General features: G+C 38.3%; 1 protein-coding gene across 1 annotated transcript; it reads left to right on the top strand.

The window, feature by feature from the left end:
* Window positions 1–1,960: 1,960 nt before the first annotated feature.
* On the top strand, window positions 1,961–17,742 carry CLPX (caseinolytic mitochondrial matrix peptidase chaperone subunit; the record flags this gene model as incomplete). Its single annotated transcript, XM_008638616.2, has 13 exons — window positions 1,961–2,155; window positions 3,500–3,617; window positions 7,941–8,095; window positions 8,916–9,075; window positions 10,254–10,295; window positions 10,772–10,948; window positions 12,119–12,283; window positions 12,606–12,694; window positions 13,217–13,381; window positions 14,010–14,309; window positions 14,438–14,530; window positions 14,770–14,876; window positions 15,912–17,742. Coding segments are annotated over 13 exons (1,857 nt in total), but the record flags the coding sequence as incomplete, so codon positions are not given.
* Window positions 17,743–17,929: the final 187 nt, after the last annotated feature.

Genomic DNA, 17,929 nt, shown 5'->3' with positions numbered 1-17,929 from the left:
CAGTGATAACTTTCTTACTGCTTCATTGTGTGATTATACAATGATGTTTTGTTAAAAAAACACCACTCAGACCTCACGATAAGCGCATGAGGCTTTTTATGCTTAGCCACAAGCTGATGTAGCAGTAATACTTTTTTTTTCCGGTTTAGTTTTCACAGGTCAGTACCCAGTGCTGTGTAAGGTTTCACAGTTCATCCCATACAGTTCTCAGTGCATTTTCTGTCTCATAAGGGCAATCCGAATTAAAAGGAGGATTCTGAAATGTTTGAGCTTTTGTGTTAGTGCTTCAGCCTTTTTCCACAGGCCAAATCTCCTTGTCTTGAAAGGAAAGTTGTGTGACTTCAGGTTTTGTTCAAGGGAGGTGAGGTGATTATTTTATTTAAGGGGTCTTCTAAACCAAAACTCAGTAAAGGAACCATCTATGAGGAATGAGCCTCCAAGACTGCTCAGAACAGCTATTGCATTGTGAACACTCACCAAAGCTTGTTCTTTACTGACAAGTGCACTTGGCACACGGAGTCATCAGAGTTCTCTGCACATTCAAAGACACAACTGCTTCTGAGAGCCAGCCAGTGTTTTCAAGTTTTCTGTGATGTTTTCCTGTGTAATCTAAAATGTGTTGCAGTGGCACTCAACAGAGGAATTTAAAATGGGGAAGCTCATTGATTGTTCTTCCTCCCTCACGTTTACAGACAGAAGCAATGCTGTGAGAGATTTTTAAAAGATTAATTTTTAGTTATGTTAAAAATAGCTGCAAGTCATCTTCAGGTTCAGGAATTTTAAGCAGCATGTAAGTTAATAAACCAGCTTCAAATCTCATTTGACACTGTCATCTTCATTGTGACTTTGCAGAGGCCTGTAGGAGTTTTCCTGGTAAATTTAGATTCCTCTTCTTTATTTTTCTCCCTTCTTGTTATAGTAACAAGGAGAATTTTCTGAGTATCCTCTTTCAGCTAAGTTTCCAGCTCTTCGTTATTGTTATTTCCTCTTTCAGAGCAAATAAGCTGCACTCCTCTTGCCATTTCTACTTTTTCTTATTTTTTTAAGAGTTTTTGGATTTTCCACAGTATTCTCTCCTCCCCACAACAATAAAACTGTGTATTACCAGCAAGTTTGTAATTGCTATTGTTGCTGTATAGCTCTGCTGTCAGTAAGGCACAGAGTCCTTATCAAAACCAGAGAGCAAGTGAGAAATTTGCCGCTTTAAATGTGAGAGATGAGATATGGATTCCAGGCTGTTGTTGATGTTGAAATCACAAGCACAACATATGCTGGCTCACATCGTACCCAGCCATGAAATGCAATCCTGCCCATGTTGCAAGAGGAGGAAAAGGCTGTTTAGTTCCTCAATGAGGTTCTTTTTTCATGTTGGCAATAAGGTATTTCAGCAAAGTTAAGATTATGCTGAGTTTGCCTGTGCCGGCCTGGCGGTGAGTGCCAAATAGGACATGGCTTCTCAGTTCTTCTCAGCACGGATTTTGTTGCCAAGAGGTGCTGCAAATTCCTGGAAACTAATTTTTAGTGGAGTTCCCAAGTGAAAGCCAAATCCAGACGTGCAGTTATTGAGTCTGAAACACGTGATTTTTTTATAATAAAGAGAGTCTTCAGAGGTCTCTCTTATTTTGGGGGTTGAATGATTTCACAATAAGAGCTGTAAGTTGATTGTGTTTGTCATTCTGAGGATCAGTTTCATAACTGGCATGTTCCCTATTTCATGCCACAATGGGATTCTCAATTGTCTGATATCAGAGGACCTGGAATTACTTTGGGGGTCATTTTTGGAAAACCCAGGCAGCTTTTAATGAGATGAACATTAAGGTGGTGAAGATAATTTACCTTGATGACTGAAATGTGGATGTTCAAAGCTGAATTCTGTTGCCAAAACCTTTAAGGGCCACTTAAAGTAAATAACTTCTGAGATTTGGTGGCAATGGAATCAAAACGGGAGTATCTTTAATATTTACCTTTCTTTTTTTTCTTGGGTTTTTTTTTAGGTATTACTTGTGGTCGTACACGCATCCCCGTTTTAGGAAAACTTGGGACTTTTGAAACTTGTTCCCTAAAACGAATTCCTCTTAGAAACTTTTCAGAAACACCAGCATATTTTGCTTCAAAGGATGGTGCAAGCAAGGATGGTTCTGGAGATGGAAGCAAGGTAATTTCCACACACTCAGGGTTTCAGTCGTTGATGTAAAATGTTCCTTAAATTTTTTATATTTTTTTAACTTAAAATTAGGTTGATCTTTAAATGTTGGCCAACTCTTGACATTTCTAACCCTTCAAATTGCTGCAGTGAAGAAAAAATAAACTGTATTGTGAATTTATTAGGAGACAAACCTTATAAATGTCCCACAGTGCTTTTCCCAGTTTTATAAATTTTTTTGCTCAGTGTAAGAGGACACTTGAAAACTTTATTGGATGTCATAAATCAAGAATAGGTTTCAGGATCTCATGAAAAAGTAGTAATCAGAGCTATTCTCCTTCAAAAGCCTGCTGCTCCCAAGTAGGCTTTTTGAAACTAAGTACATTTTAAATGTCTCTGGGTTTAGAACTGATTTGTGTTAAGTAAGACAAGTCAGCGAGGACATGAGATCGATCACCTCTTGTTAGTCAGTTGTAGTCTATTTTTATCCTAGTCATTCTCTATAATTATAGTTAATAAACAGCTTCTTCAGATAAATGATTACCTGAGAATAAAACTGCTCTTTAGTCAGCAAATAACATTTTGAGAGTTCACAGGCAATAACTTTGCCTTAGTATGGTGTGTTGTGAACCTGAGGAACTGTCCAGATGACACAGGTGTGTTCTGAAGGTGCAATTAAACTTTAAAAAAAAACCCTAAAAATTTAATAGTGTTTTTTTTCTTGAGAAGGGTTGTGAGGAGAAATCAGTAGGCAAGAAAGGTTTAAAAAATGGGGAGCTGCCTTTAAAAAGGGAAGAGAGATTTTTACTGTTTCCTAAAATATAATAACTTTTATTAATCCAAGTATGAAGGCATAGAAGAGATGCAAGTAAAAAATACAGTATTTCCAAGCACTTTGAGATGCTTCATCTAGAGTAGATTGCTACACCTGTCAAGGAAGTGAGAGGAGCTGTGGCTTCATAAACCCTTAGAATCCATGCAGTTGAGATAATAAAATACTCTTTAAATACCATTTGTTTTCTTGTCTGGCATTAAAACATTAAAATACACTATTAAAACATTCTTGACACAGCTTGTTACTGTTCTAATGCCAGTCAAGCAGCTCTAATTCAGGTATGGGATACCTCTTCTGTGGGCATCCAAAACTGGCAGACCTAGGAAATGCAGATGTGTGTACACTTCCAAGTGTTTGTCACATTCTTCTAAGTTTTCAAAGCCTTTAAAAAATCCTGGCAACAGCTACTTTGTCATTCAGCTATTGCAAAATTCAAATTATTTGATTCCATGAGCACACTGCTAAATGCCTACTTTACCAGCTCCATTGTTTGGGGCTAATTGTCTGGAAATCTCTTTCAGAAATCTGTTGGTGAGGGTGGAGGTAAAAAGTCAAGCTCTGGAAGCTCTGGGAAAGGAGGGAACCAACTGCGCTGCCCGAAGTGTGGGGACTTGTGCACACACGTGGAGACCTTTGTGTGTAAGTTTTCATTAAAACTTCCCTTTCTTTAATAGGCACAGAAGTGACTTTATCATTTAACATAGTCCTGATAGGGAAGTTTTAGCCTTCCTAATTATATGATGTCAGAAATTTTGTTATGCTTAGTTTGGCCTTGTTGGTGTAACCATTTATTGTCTCTGTGGGTATTGTCTCTGAGTAGTTCCCATGGTGTGTATGAATGTGGTAGTGGAATTCACATTGCATCTGTGAATATTTTAAAAATAATTAATTGTATATCATGCATTAAAAATAGCACTTTAACTACTGGTACTTCTATCTGTCTATTATATAAATATATGCTTAATTATATAGGTTTGTAATGTCTGTCCTTTCTTTCTTAAATAATAAAAGTTTAATCCTGCATTTACTGTAACCAAAGTGCTTATCCAGCAGAGGAATTAGTATCTGACAGATGGCTTACTAGAACAGTCATCTATGGCAAAGTCAGAGCTACAATACATTCCAAACAGAAGGCTGGAAAGTCCAGCTAGAAAATCCAGAATGCCTGTTCTCCAGCAGCAATTGCTACTTTTTTTTTCTTTTTTTTTTTTTTTGGAAGTGTAATCCCAATTAAGGCCAGTTATCCTTTAGGTTCTATCTGACCTGAAGACATTTCATACCTCATTTCAGCACTAATGAGACTAGCTTAGAAAACAGTTGTCAGAAAGCAAATACCCATTGTTGGTGGAGCTTAAGGAGGAAGTATCAAGTCATGATCAGACTTGTGCACTAAGAGGCTTAAGACAAGGTCAGCAGTTGTTAATATCACAGCTGGCAAAAATAATGAGTGGATGTGCTGTTATTTGCTGCTACTCATATAAAATAGGATTTTAAATGATCAAGTGTTATGAATTACAAGACAGTTCTATAATAATAACAATATATTTCTTTATGTTAGATAAAAGGATCAGTCCTCAGTTACTTTTTTCCCCCTAGAAATAAGGTTGTTTTTCTGGTTTGTTTGAAACTATAGGCAACAAGGTATTCTGCAAAACCTGGCACTAGTTTCTGGAACTGGAAATATGATCCTGTCTGGTGTTCAGTGTGGTCTCTCCCTGGACTAGGTGTGGTTGGAAACAGTGGAAGGATTTTTAAGTTTATTTACCTTCTTATGATTCACGAGTAGGCAGAGATGTTTTTGAAACTCTCCCTTCACTGGTGTTTGCCTTGGTACTGCAGTTTGTGCTTTTATCTGGAAATACCATTCAAGCATTGTCCCAGAATGATCCCTGAAAGCAGAGATGTGATTTAGTATTTTGTCAGTGTTGCTGGGAACACTTAAACATGCTTGGAAACTTCTTGGGAACAGGATTTATTCATGCCAACACTATGGGAGAACATATCTTGATACATGCAATCTAAAATTCACAAGTAGTGAATCCGCTTGAGTTGAGCGTGAGAATTAACACAGGTTCTGTAAACAGCTTGTGACTGGAAACCCACATTTTTCCGAAGCTCCTGTGAGTTCTGGCGAAGTTTCCTCTGGACCTGTGTTATTCTGGTTTAGTCTGTAAATTTGAGCACACTGCTTCCCAACCACACTGTATAAAGCAGCTGGAAAACAGAAGTTCTAATTATCTTAAAGATTATTTGAAAAAAGAAAACAAAAACTAAGGAAAAGAAATCTGTCCCATTCTGCTCAAAATGAATGGGTTGCAAGTTGTATTAAGCCTATTGTAAGTTGATTTTTTTGGATAAGCCTTTGTTGTTGCTTAGTCAGGAAAAATGATAAATTTGCACAGTTCTGGTTTGAATTGCCAACCTGCAGAGCCTTAAATAAATAACTAAAACCAAAGGAAAACATGCAATTAGTATTTGTTTCAGTTTAAATATTAGGTTTTCAGTCATTTTGAGAGAAGTAGGGAAACACAATACTGAATAAAAGCCACATTCATTAGAAAATTAATTGCCATTGAGTGATAGTGTGACTGGCTGGTTTTCCAGTGGAGTTTGTTTTTGATGGAGCTTCACTCTGTGTCTGCAAATCTTGCAGAAAGATTTGCTTGGCAGTGGTTTTCCAGTAATTAACAATGAAGGGAAAGCATGAGGCAAACAAAAAGTCATTTTGCTTTGACCTCCTTTCTCAGCAGTTCCTGTATTGTTTTGGGTTGTGAAAGTTTGTAAGGAGAGTTTGTGATCAGTGGAATAAGACTTGATCCTCAGATGTGGAGTGAAATCCAACAGCTGTAAAGCTGATTGACGTAAGAAGCCTTATCTGGTTGCTCCTTTTACTGTCTCCACCTGATGTCATTGGGTTACTCCATCCTCCAGAGCAAGACTTCCCTGCTACTGTACATATGTGGAAGTTTCCTTGCTTTCTTTTTCCTGGTTTGGTTGGGAGTTTTTTTTTTTACCTTAAAGCAGTTTGATAGTAGCCCATTATCTCAACCCTACAAGTCTTTTGAAGTTTAATCCTCTGGTTGTTTTTGTTTCCTGTATGTTTTGTAAAAAACCTGGCATTTCTTTTTGGCGAGGTCAACTCACACAGACTTTAGAAATCCCTTTGCTAATGCAGCCTCTGTGGCAATGTTGTATGATTAAAAACAACACTTGACTTGCATTTTGGCGCACTGTAAATATTTGCAGACATCTTAATGACAGGGGGGTAATTTGACATGGGTGTTCTTTGCTGTGCTTTTATGTGTTTGCTAAAAGAACATATGAAAACATGCCAGTATTTAGGATTAGCAAAGTTGCCTGCAACTCAATAGTGTACTCATTTTTTTTTAGTGATGTTTTAAAAATGCCCTATAGTACTCTTAAAACCCATTCCTTATTTTCTGGGGGTTTTTAATCATTCATGTGGATCTATAAAGGGAACAACCATTCTCATGGCTCTTCTATCCTAAATAAGTGTTGTATAAGGAAGGAGAACAGCCTCGTGGCACTGTAGTCATCACGGATATCAGAGGTGTTTTGAGTGAGCCCTGGGAGAAAGGCTGGGTTGTTTTTTTCCCTGACAATATTGTTGCTAAATAATAGTTACGTAACAGGAATGGGTTCGTGCAAGTGGATCTCCATCACATTCCCATCAGGGAGATAACAGTAATTTGGAAGGTTGCTAGGAGAGTTTTCAGGCTGTTGCACAAAATTTCTTTCAAGTAAAGTTAATAAAGCTGTGTTGGTCACAGTATTAGTTACTATATTCTTAAAGTGATCTGTTGGTCTTGGTTATCCAGGTATAAAGTGGGATTAATGGTAAGAAAAACCCCACCCACTCCTCGTTTACTGATGCCAGTCCTATGGGAGACAACAAGTTATAAATAAGCAGCTTGTTTATTGCTAGAGGGCGTTGTTACAGTCAGATCGTGCTACAGTGTTCAAGCCATTTTCTAAAAACTTTTTATGATTTCAGAAATTCTGATATTGGAGTTTTTCATGGGGTTGTTTTTCTACATTTACTTTACTTTTAATTAAGTACATTTACTAGTATATTTCCTTTAAATCTATCCTATTGCTTGTGATTTGCATTTAATAGCATAGTAGTATGGCTAGAAAGGATCTATTCTGAATTACTTTTATTATTCTTCTCTACTGTCTGTTTTTATTATTTCAAGTTTGCTTTGCCGAAGGAAAAGCAATGAAGGTTCTCATTTTCAGGCTTATGAAACCAACCTTTGCACATTTCTTGAGACATAGTTCACAAGGCCAGCGGTAGGAGGGTTTAGCTTTTGGTATTTGAAAGAAATTTGTTCTAGTCTTAACAGTAAAATAAACAAGCAGAAGATCTTGCAAAACATCAAAGTCCTCATGATCTGTTGCATACCACAGCTGCCTCTTGTTGGGATGAGCCCTTTGGGTGACCCCACTGTGCTTGGCGTCCTGGGCTTAGGTGACCGGGCCTGATCCACAGTGTTCCAAAGCCAGTGGGATGCAGAGAGCAGGAGCTGCCAGAGCCCTCCTGTAATGCTGTCTTTGATGTTCTAGATTGCTTCCCTGCACTTAAACTGTTAGTTTGAGTTAGGAGCATTTCCTGCATAGCTAAAACCTTCATTAATTTTGTCTCTCTCAGAAGTGCAAAAGTTTCCTCTCCTAAGTGTGGCGCTACTGGATAAGTATCAAAAAGTTTTGTATTTAATCCAATGTCTGGTTGCTGCCCAGAATTGTATTTCTTTGGGGCAAACTGTGTTCCCTCTGTGTTAAATTTCATAGTCCAATAATTGCTTTTAAATGTTCTAAGGTAAGTGAGGGAGAAGTGTTGTGTAAACACAGAGTGGTTGTGCTGTCTTACAGTGCTTGTCCTGTGTGATAAACTCGGGCAGAAGCAATTCCTCTTACTGTTTTGTTTGACTTTTTCTGCAGCTTCCACCCGTTTTGTGAAGTGTGAAAAGTGTCACCACTTTTTTGTTGTCCTGTCAGAGGCAGACACAAAAAAGAGCATCATTAAAGAGCCCGAGTCAGCAGCAGAAGCTGTGAAATTGGCATTCCAGCAGAAGCCACCACCTCCACCGAAAAAGGTATGTTTTTAATTCCACCCAGTGTCCCCTTGTGTTGCAGCATGGTGAAATGCTTCCCTTAATCTGCATCAGGTGTGTAATGGGCTCCTGGGACAGAGCAACAAACAATAAAGATGATTAGCTCAAGATTAAACTTTGTGAGCTATGTGACCCAGCAGAGCACTGATAAATGGAGCAAGTAGATCCAATAAAGGTATTTGAGCTTGTTTTCCTCTGTCTTTGTCTTGTGACTTCATTTTCTCCTTTGACCTTGAGGCTGACCTCATCCCTCACCAACCATATTACCTATTCTTTCTCACTATGGCCTTGCATTCTGTATCCTTATTTTAGCAGCTTCTTTCTGTAGCTGCAGGGCCTTTTATTTGCTGTGGTTTTGGGTGAGAGCTGTAGCTGATTAACTTGTGGCCATGATCCTTCTGAAGTCATTTGGTTTCCTTGTAGAGAATAGTGAGGAAGCCTTTTATGTTTCTCAGTTCCTGGTGGACTGTAATGATTTCTGAACCTGCACATGGCTCTGATAGGCCTCTTTTAAGAAACTAAGTGTTCTTAAAATTTCTGTTCCTCTTAAAAATTTGGATGAAAAGGGCAACTGGTTTATGTATTAGTGGGGCAGAACTGACAGGCACAATATGAGTGTGTGAGCACTGTGTTTTTAAAGTAAATTTATCAAAAGGAATATGTTTTGTATTTTAGATGTTGGTTTCTGTTTCTCAGGTCTGTAACTATTTAGACCAAAGTCCATCTTTGGCACAATATACTATTTTTCCTTTTCTGCTGCAAGGTGCTTTAGAAGTGTTACTAAAATTAAGCTATTTTTCAGATTTACAACTACCTCGACAAATACGTTGTTGGTCAGTGTTTTGCCAAGAAGGTGCTTTCAGTTGCTGTGTATAATCATTACAAGAGAATCTACAATAATATCCCATCTAACCTGAGACAGCAAGCAGAAGTTGAGAAACAGACTTCTTTAACACCAAGAGGTTTGTATGATATTTGGTATTTTTCTGGTCAAATAAATCACCATTTCAGGGCCCTAACTTAAGAAATCCAAGGAAGGTTTTACCCTGACACTAGATGTTCTATAACTGAAATGATGTAAAAGAATTTCTACTAAATATAACTTTCATTGTGAACTTCTGTGATTTATTTAAATGGCAATCAGAAGGTTTATGGTGCTTACCATATGTTTAGCCTTTTTTACTGATACATATTATGGGGTGTTCTCCTTTAACTTTCTAAAGTGAGCCTCCTAAATTTTTCTTTCTAATCTCATTTACTGCTTAACAGTAAATCTGCTGCTTAATCTGCAAGCAACAATGCAGATCAGGAAGGTGATATTTTGCATAGGTAAATTGATGAGTACTTAGACTTCTAACTTCCCTTGCTTCTGCTGGCAGCATCTGCTGGTCACCACAGTATTGTTCCATATCTAGCAGGTGTAGATGGAGTTACTCTTGGCAGTACTTTTGCTGCTGAGCAAGTGTGTAGCTATGTTGATCTAATTTATTTTTAGAAGCAGGATTAAGTTACCATCTCTGACTCAAAAGCGTACCTTGGGTGGGTTTTTTTTAAGGTGTTTTGTTCTGTCTTGCAGAAGTTACCATGTTAAGCAAACAGAAATCTTCTTTGCTTTTTGAATTTTAAGTCTTTTAACTGAGGAGGGAACATTAGTAGCACTGTTCTGGTAATGGTAAGAGAGCAGTTGTGTACATGGCACTAGGAAGTTCTGACCCTCCCCAGGGAGATAACATGGTCCATACCCAGAGAGACTGGCAGTGAAGGTTTACATATTTCAGAGTTCTGTCCTATAACAAAGTCTTACATTGTAACACTCAGGGAGAGTTTAAGGAAGCCTTTTCAAACCAAAATTGTTATTGTACTTTTTTCCTTCTATAATTGGTTCTAAAGTGAAAATCTAATCAGAGGTAATAGATTGTTAATGTTTTAAGAAGTAGAAAGCTTGCTGGCGTTTTAAAATCATGCAGGTTGGGTTTTGGGTTAATTTTGACAGTAATAAAAAATAGCTCTGGTGGGGATTTCTTGTTAGAAATACATTCATAGACAGCAATAAGATGTATTCAGAAGAGGGCAAGAGGTGGAGAATCTATAAGCTTTTATAAACTTACATTTTTATTACTGTTTTCATCCTCTCTCTTAGAATTAGAAATCAGAAGACGGGAGGATGAGTACAGATTTACAAGTAAGTGAACCCTCTCCTCATGTCCTCCTCTGCAATACCTACTCTTATGATATGCAGAACAGTCTTTAGTGACTGCTTGTTTGAAATGCTGGGTGAAGTCCAGTTCTTGTACTTTTTCATCATGATAATCAACAGCTTGGGTTTATTTCTTCTCATATGTGAAAAAATATATGAGAAATTACAGTTAAAATGAGTACATTTGTAAGGACTGAAAATTTCTCTTGCTTTTAATGCAGAGGAATGTTTTTAGGTAATCCACTGTGCCTTTGGAAATTCTTTTCCTATATGCCTGTGCAAAAGCATGGTTGGAACTCCCGTATGTGTAATAATTGTGCTGTATTTCTGTTGCAGTCCTCTCTGTAAGCTTCTGTACAGGTAGAATTCTAGATTTGCAAAAGAACCAAGCTGTTATTGTGTGTTTAAGGTAGTGACAGACCTTGTTGGTACTCAAACAGTACTGTTATTGTTCTCTTCAGAACTCCTGCAGATTGCTGGAATCAGTCCACATGGTAATGCTTTGGGAGCATCAATGCAGCAACAAATGAACCAGCAGATACCTCAGGAGAAACGGGGAGGAGAAGTACTAGATTCACCCAATGATGACATTAAACTTGAAAAAAGTAATATTTTGCTGCTTGGACCAACTGGATCAGGTATACAGCTGCATGTTTTTATAGGCATCCTATTTTTCCATGGAATTTGTTGTTAATTAGTGATTTCTCTCTTCTGTGATTATTCAGCTTGGTTTATAAAAAACCTAAATGTGAGTTTCAAACTTGGATTTCAGTGCTTTCGTGACATGTTAACATGCTGAGCTAGTGACCTTAAAAAGGAGCAAGCTGTAGTTGTGTGGTTTTTTTTTTTTTTTTTTTTTCTATTTTTAATGCCTGTATTTACTGACTGAATAAAAGATGCCACTTTGACTAAGCTGAAATAAAAGGCATTTATAGTTTCTCTGCTTAGGTGGCAAGCTGAGATGCTGCAGTTAAGACAGTGCTGTTTCACCTCTGGGACAGATTAGTTGCAGGGAGTTGGAAAGAGAGATTATTTTGTATGTTCATAAGACTTGGGAATGTTTGTGCTGAAGTGATGGCATTTTGCAGACTTTTTGGGAGAACATTCACTAAACAATATTTTAATTCTGTTTCTTCCCAACTTCAAAGCAGGAGCAATTGGACTTTGCACTGCACCCTGAGTGTCTGCAAAGGACTACTGATTTATTTAATCTTTAAACTCTGCAAGTACATGTATTATGGTTTTTATATTGTGTGATATTTTATTTGTGATACTGTATGCATTTCAAGCTGCCTTAAATGTGTATTATTAAACTAAAACCAGAAATACAGCCTGCCAATGTAAAAACCACTGCTTATGAAAGCTATCTCCTTTGTAAAATGTTCCTATATTAAGATGCTGGCATGATTCAGAATGTCTAATAAGAGTAACAATGATCCTGTGGTAAATCCTAGAATGGTTTGGGTTGGAGGGTACCTTAAAGCTCCCCTCATTCCACCCCTGCCATGGGCAGGGATACCTTCCCCTGTCCCAGGTTGCTCCAAGCCCTGACCAACCTGGCCGTGAACACTTCCAGGAATGGGGCAGCCACAGCTTCTCTGGGCAGCCTGTGCCAGGGCCTCCCCCACCTTCACAGGAAGGGATTTCTTCCCGATATCTCATCTAAACCTGCCTTCTTTCAATTTTAAGCCATTCCCCTTTGTCGTGTTACTATACATCCTTGTTAAAAGTCCCTGTCCAAATACTTGGATTTGTGTGCTCGAAGAGAAACGTGTGGCAGTTCTAACATGCAGCTTTTGCTTTATCAGGTAAAACCTTGCTGGCTCAGACTCTGGCTAAATGCCTAGATGTACCTTTTGCTATCTGCGATTGTACCACCTTGACTCAAGCTGGCTATGTTGGGGAAGACATCGAATCTGTCATCGCAAAACTCCTGCAAGATGCCAACTACAATGTAGAAAAAGCTCAGCAAGGTAAACTTCTAATGTGTGTTTCAGAGACTGTGTTAATTTTGCCTAACTGCTCTGAGCTTTTGAGACCACCAGTATTCCTGAAATTGGTGTTCCTGCTGCGTGTACTCAAAGTTTAAATCAGACAGAATAAACCTGAAAAGAGCTCAAAGTGTAGTGTAGAGCTCTTGTAGTTTTGTTTTTGTCCATAATTGGACAAAATTGCATATTTTTGCAATCCGGAAGTAGAACAGACTGCTGCTCTCTCAAATGTTATTATTTCCTGTAAATTCTTGCTTCTCTTTAAAAGTAGGGTCGTCTTTAAACCCATTTTCTGTAACTGCAGGAATCGTTTTTCTGGATGAGGTAGATAAGATTGGCAGTGTTCCTGGTATTCATCAGTTACGGGACGTTGGGGGAGAAGGTGTTCAACAGGTAAATACTTCCATGGAGTGATTTTACTTCCTAAGTAAACAGGATGTATGATCCTGTCATGTCAAACAGCATGGGAATTTATGGAGTCATAGTTCTTCAGTTCCTTAATTGTTCACCTTCAAAAGACACATCTTTCCTCTTGAATTTCTTAATTTTAAAAACATCATCTCAAAAGCAAATTGAGACTTCCTCGTGGAAATGTTTTAATTGAAAAATGTCTTCTCAGCATTCAGACAGCCAGTTCATAATGCAGGCAAGAACAGATAACATTTCCCACTTAAACAAAACTGTTAAAAGCAGCTAATCATTACATGCATAATGTGCATGGGAGCCACATTAAAGGAACATTTTTGTCCTTAGGGGGATTGTCTCATAGGGAAAACTGACTTTTCTGGACACTTACTATAAAGGCATAAGGGAGCAAAAAATGCATCTGTGAAAATGACCGTAGCATGGTGTGCCCTCTTATATGATGCTACACAGTGTTAATTTTTTATTGCTTATTTCTTCTTTCCTTCTTAGGGCTTGTTAAAATTACTTGAAGGCACAATAGTAAACGTTCCAGAAAAGAATTCTCGGAAACTACGTGGAGAAACGGTGCAGGTTGACACAACAAACATCCTGTTTGTAGCTTCTGGTGCTTTTAATGGTCTTGACAGAATTATCAGCAGGAGAAAAAATGAAAAAGTGAGTGCATCAGGCTGTATCTGAGCTGGAAAAATCATCACCTTAATTACTGTTTGCAATACTGACTTTGACATATTTGTCTTGACATATTTGTAAACACACTAAATTTCTTTATTTCAGCAAGTGGTTCTAAAGGCCATCTTCATCTTGAAATACCTGGTCATGCAGTTCACTGTTTTGTAGATTAATGTCTGGGACAGGGTTCTTGCTGCAGCGTTCTGACAGAATGTGCTCCCTGTTTCTACACTAAAGGAGTGACTGAAATTCAAGTTACTGTTCATGTTAATTTGTGTAGCTTCCCATGTAAGCAAACTTGCCTGCATTTGCTTCTTACGAAGTGTCACTGGTACTTGTAAACCGGCCAGAATATGTTGATAACCTTCTTTATTTTAAGAAAAAATTGCTCTTGTACTGATGTATTAATCCTTCACTGAGGGAATTCAATTTTATAAGAAACTGATTGTGTGCTAGAGGTCTAATTTTACGCTAAGTAGTTTCTTGAGCTTGAATTAGTATGTAATGACGTAGCAGTCACTGCAGATTATTTAGTACTCGTGGAAACTGATTTATTTACATAAAGAAAGCTCAGTTATTGCAGTTCTGTAAGCAGAACATGTTTATCTTCCAGTACCTAGGATTTGGGACACCATCTAACATGGGGAAAGGCAGAAGGGCTGCAGCAGCAGCTGATCTTGCCAATATAAGCGGAGAGTCTGACCCACAGGAAGATATTGAGGAGAAGGATCGCTTGTTGCGCCACGTGGAAGCCAGGGATCTCATAGAGTTTGGCATGATTCCCGAATTTGTGGGACGTTTGCCTGTTGTGGTTCCTCTGCACAGCCTGGATGAGAAAACCCTTGTACGGATTCTTACAGAGCCACGGAATGCTGTGGTTCCTCAGTACCAGGCACTATTCAGCATGGATAAGGTTTGACTTTTTATTTGATGACTCTCTGGTATTCTTGTTTATAAATACATGTTGTTTTCAGTAATGCTTGTACTCAACACAGTCATAAATGAAATAATTAACTGAACTTCCCATTTTTCTCTGTGTAGTGTGAATTAAATGTAACTGAAGATGCATTGAAGGCTATAGCCAGACTGGCCCTGGACAGAAAAACTGGTGCCAGAGGTCTTCGATCTATAATGGTGAGTAAATTAAGTCTTATAAACAGTAAATGAACCTTCCTGGATGTGTGTATGGACCTAATCATGACCATTTCCTGTCAAAACCACACTTAGTTCTGGTACTTACATGGATACAGTAAGTCTTTCTAAAGTTGTGAGTATTCAAGAGTTCTTTCAAGAAGACTCTCTAGCTCTGAAAATTACTTGCCCTCTTGTAGAAGAGGGCATACAGAAATATTTTCCCCTCTATTTTCTTGTAGGAAAAGCTGCTGTTGGAGCCCATGTTTGAAGTACCCAATTCTGACATCGTATGTGTGGAAGTTGACAAAGATGTTGTAGAAGGCAAAAAAGAGCCAGGATACATTAGGTAAAACCGTAACAGAAGTAGCAGAACAGACCAGTAATACAACTAGACAGGTATTCTGATGGAGTAAACACAAATCCATGCACACAACCTAAAAAAGATTCAATGCTTTGTATATTGTACACAGCTGAATTAGTGCCTATTCTGTCCTAGAGACTTTGGAATTGTATTACTTCAGTTTTTAAATAGAAATTTAAAAATAAACATATGTGAAGTTACTTTTGTGTATGTATACCCGTAGAAAGAGAAGTAAATTTTAAGTTAACAGGAAAAATTTGAAATTCATTTGTGACCGTACTGAAATTTCTGAAATGAAACTGTTTCTTTCCTCCTACTTTTTACCTCTGATGTGGGGTTTTTGATACAAGCTCTGGGCTGCTAGAGTTTTCTGCATTACCCTTGCAGCAGTGGAGAGACAGAAAGGCACATCTATTGATTTGCTGAACTCTAGTTAAAACAATCATTTTGATGTTGTAAAGATTATGGTAACGATGTGGAATGTTGAAAGCACTGCACAAATCTGGATTAAAAAAAAAAAAACCAAGGATTTTAGTGAATGAAGGATGGAGATGAGAGGGAATGGGTCAGGTGAAAACTGGTTAAAAAAGTTCAGGTCTGAAATTTACTGTGTCTTGGTTTCTACCACTGACAATGTTGTTTGAGTGGCTTTCTCCACTAAGGTACATTTACAGCACTTTGTCTGTCCTGAAGCTTGGCTCAGCCTGGTATGGGTGGAGGGAATGGAAAGTACTACACTGATGGTTGCTTTAAGTGATTTTGTATAGCACTAGAACTACCAAATTTATTGATTAAATCAAACAACTTACTGAAAATCAGAAGGTTAATTGAATTCAATTAATGAGACTGTGTGCTGGTGGCACTGCAAATGTGCACAGCAGCATTTCCAGATCAGAAAGTCAGAACTTTTGCCATGGGGCACTGTGCAAGTGACATGTTTGTCAGAAGCTATGGAAAGTGTCTCTTGGTTTTTTTTTTTCCCCAATTTCCAAGGTATCTGATCATTCCTTTCAATCCTAGGGCTCCCACTAAGGATTCGTCAGAAGAGGAGTATGACTCTGGAGTGGAGGAGGAAGGCTGGCCTCGACAGGCAGATGCTGCAAACCATTAAACGCTGTCAGAACTTCCACCCGCAAAAAGCTCACTCGGTTCTTTCCTTACGATTGCCTCTGGCTTTCAGCCTGATCCTAAAGGCACCAGATCTGTCTCGGATACGATTCGTGATGAGGAACTTCATTAGCTAAATCAGACTGTGTATTTTATTGCAGCATCACACTGATTTGATGGACAGAGTGTGGACTGGGATGGCATAATGTTCAAATATGAATTATATATTACACTTGTTCAATTAAAATGTATAGCAAATGCAGCAGCACCCGCACTGCCCTTGCCAGAAACTAAACCAGCAGTGCGGGTGCTGCCAATAGTTAGATTTAACAATAATGTTACTCTACAAATGGGAAATCAAAATTAATATTTAGTAGAGGGTGAGTAAACTATCTTAGCTCCTGGTACGGCTCACAGGGGGTTTATGTTCAGGTCAATGTTAGAGTCCTGCTGGTGTGTGAAACCCAGCGGGTGCTGGAGTGACTTGTTACATTGGTGGGGGAGGAAGCCCTTTTGGAAAAACTGGGACACACTTTATGATACTGCTGGGAGATTCTGCTAAAATGCGACACTGGTTTGTTACAGTAATTTGAATATTGAATAATACCCTTCACATCTCCATTGGGAGCAGTAGTCACCTTCGATACTGTGAAAGAAGGTGAAATCAGTTATTTGCTAGTTTTCCAGAGGGGTAAACAAGATTCCTAGGAAGCGGTAAAACCATTTGAATTTCGATGAGAAGTCACCATAAATTTTTAAATATTAATGTTCTAATATAGTACATTTTGTTTAACATATTGGAACTATCATGCATCAATTTTTTGGTGCCAGGTATTTGCCCAACCTATCTTAAAATGTTAAGAGATGAAATAAGTAAATGTATAATATTTTTGCTGTAATCAGTAGTGATTGTTCACATGACAGTGCTTTTTAAGTTATATTCTCAAATGCTAGTATTGCATCTTGTGGGTTTGTCTTTGATTTTTAGTCTCACAGCAAGCAATCTTCCCTCTTCTGTTCTCCACCAAATTAATTCAATCCTTTACAAAAGTCTTTGTAAAAACACTAAAGGACCTGTATGGTTTTGATTTGTTTCAGGAATTAAAATTGTCGCTTACAACTTTGTTTTGTCCTTCAGTGAAAATGTGGACTTGAGTTTCCCTAAAACTTTAATTCACACAATTTAAATAAAACTTTCATCCTTCTTTTCAGTCTATTGGATGTTTTAGGACAGGAAAGCATACTGAAAATCTATTGACCCTATTTTTGTCATTAATTTTTGTCATGTAAATTTTATGTAATACTTGTGTTCTTCCCTAGCAGCAGTGTGACATGCAGTTGTAGCCAGGTGCAACAGATACTTCCCGTGAGATTTCAGATTTTTTCAGGTTAAATGACCCACTAATGATTCAGAGAAAGCTGCGTTTGGTGTTGAGGATGTTTCTAGAAGCTTGGTCCCCTTGAACTGGGAATCTGTAGTGGACTATCTGTAACTGCATCCTCACTTTCCTTTTTGTAGAGTGAAAAAATGTAACAGCTTTTAATTCTGAATCCTTTAATTCAAATCCTTTTTTAAACAGATAGAAAAAACCACGACATTTTACGTGAAACTGTTCAACAACTTAGTTTTGAAAGTTGTTTGGAATTCTGTAACCAAGAACTGTTTTTAAGGAAACAAAAATGCCGTGTAACTACAGTTTGTACTTCACCTCTGGCGTTTGAATAAAAGCGAATATTCAAGCAGCGGAGAGTTGTCATCCCTGACGCCATCCCCACATCTTGGAAGTTTTAGGAGTACTTTTTGAAACTTAAGTGGGGCGAGAGGCGGGCGGGGCGGGTCCTCCCGGCCGCCAGGCGGCGCTGTGGCGCTGTGCTCAGGCGGGAGCTGAGGTGCATCATGGCGGCGCGCTGAGGGTTGTGGCGGGATCATG

The sequence above is a fragment of the Corvus brachyrhynchos genome, unplaced genomic scaffold, assembly GCF_000691975.1.
Source record: "Corvus brachyrhynchos isolate BGI_N302 unplaced genomic scaffold, ASM69197v1 scaffold200, whole genome shotgun sequence".
NCBI classification, from domain to species: domain Eukaryota; kingdom Metazoa; phylum Chordata; class Aves; order Passeriformes; family Corvidae; genus Corvus; species Corvus brachyrhynchos.
This window is presented reverse-complemented; position numbering and strand designations above follow the sequence as displayed.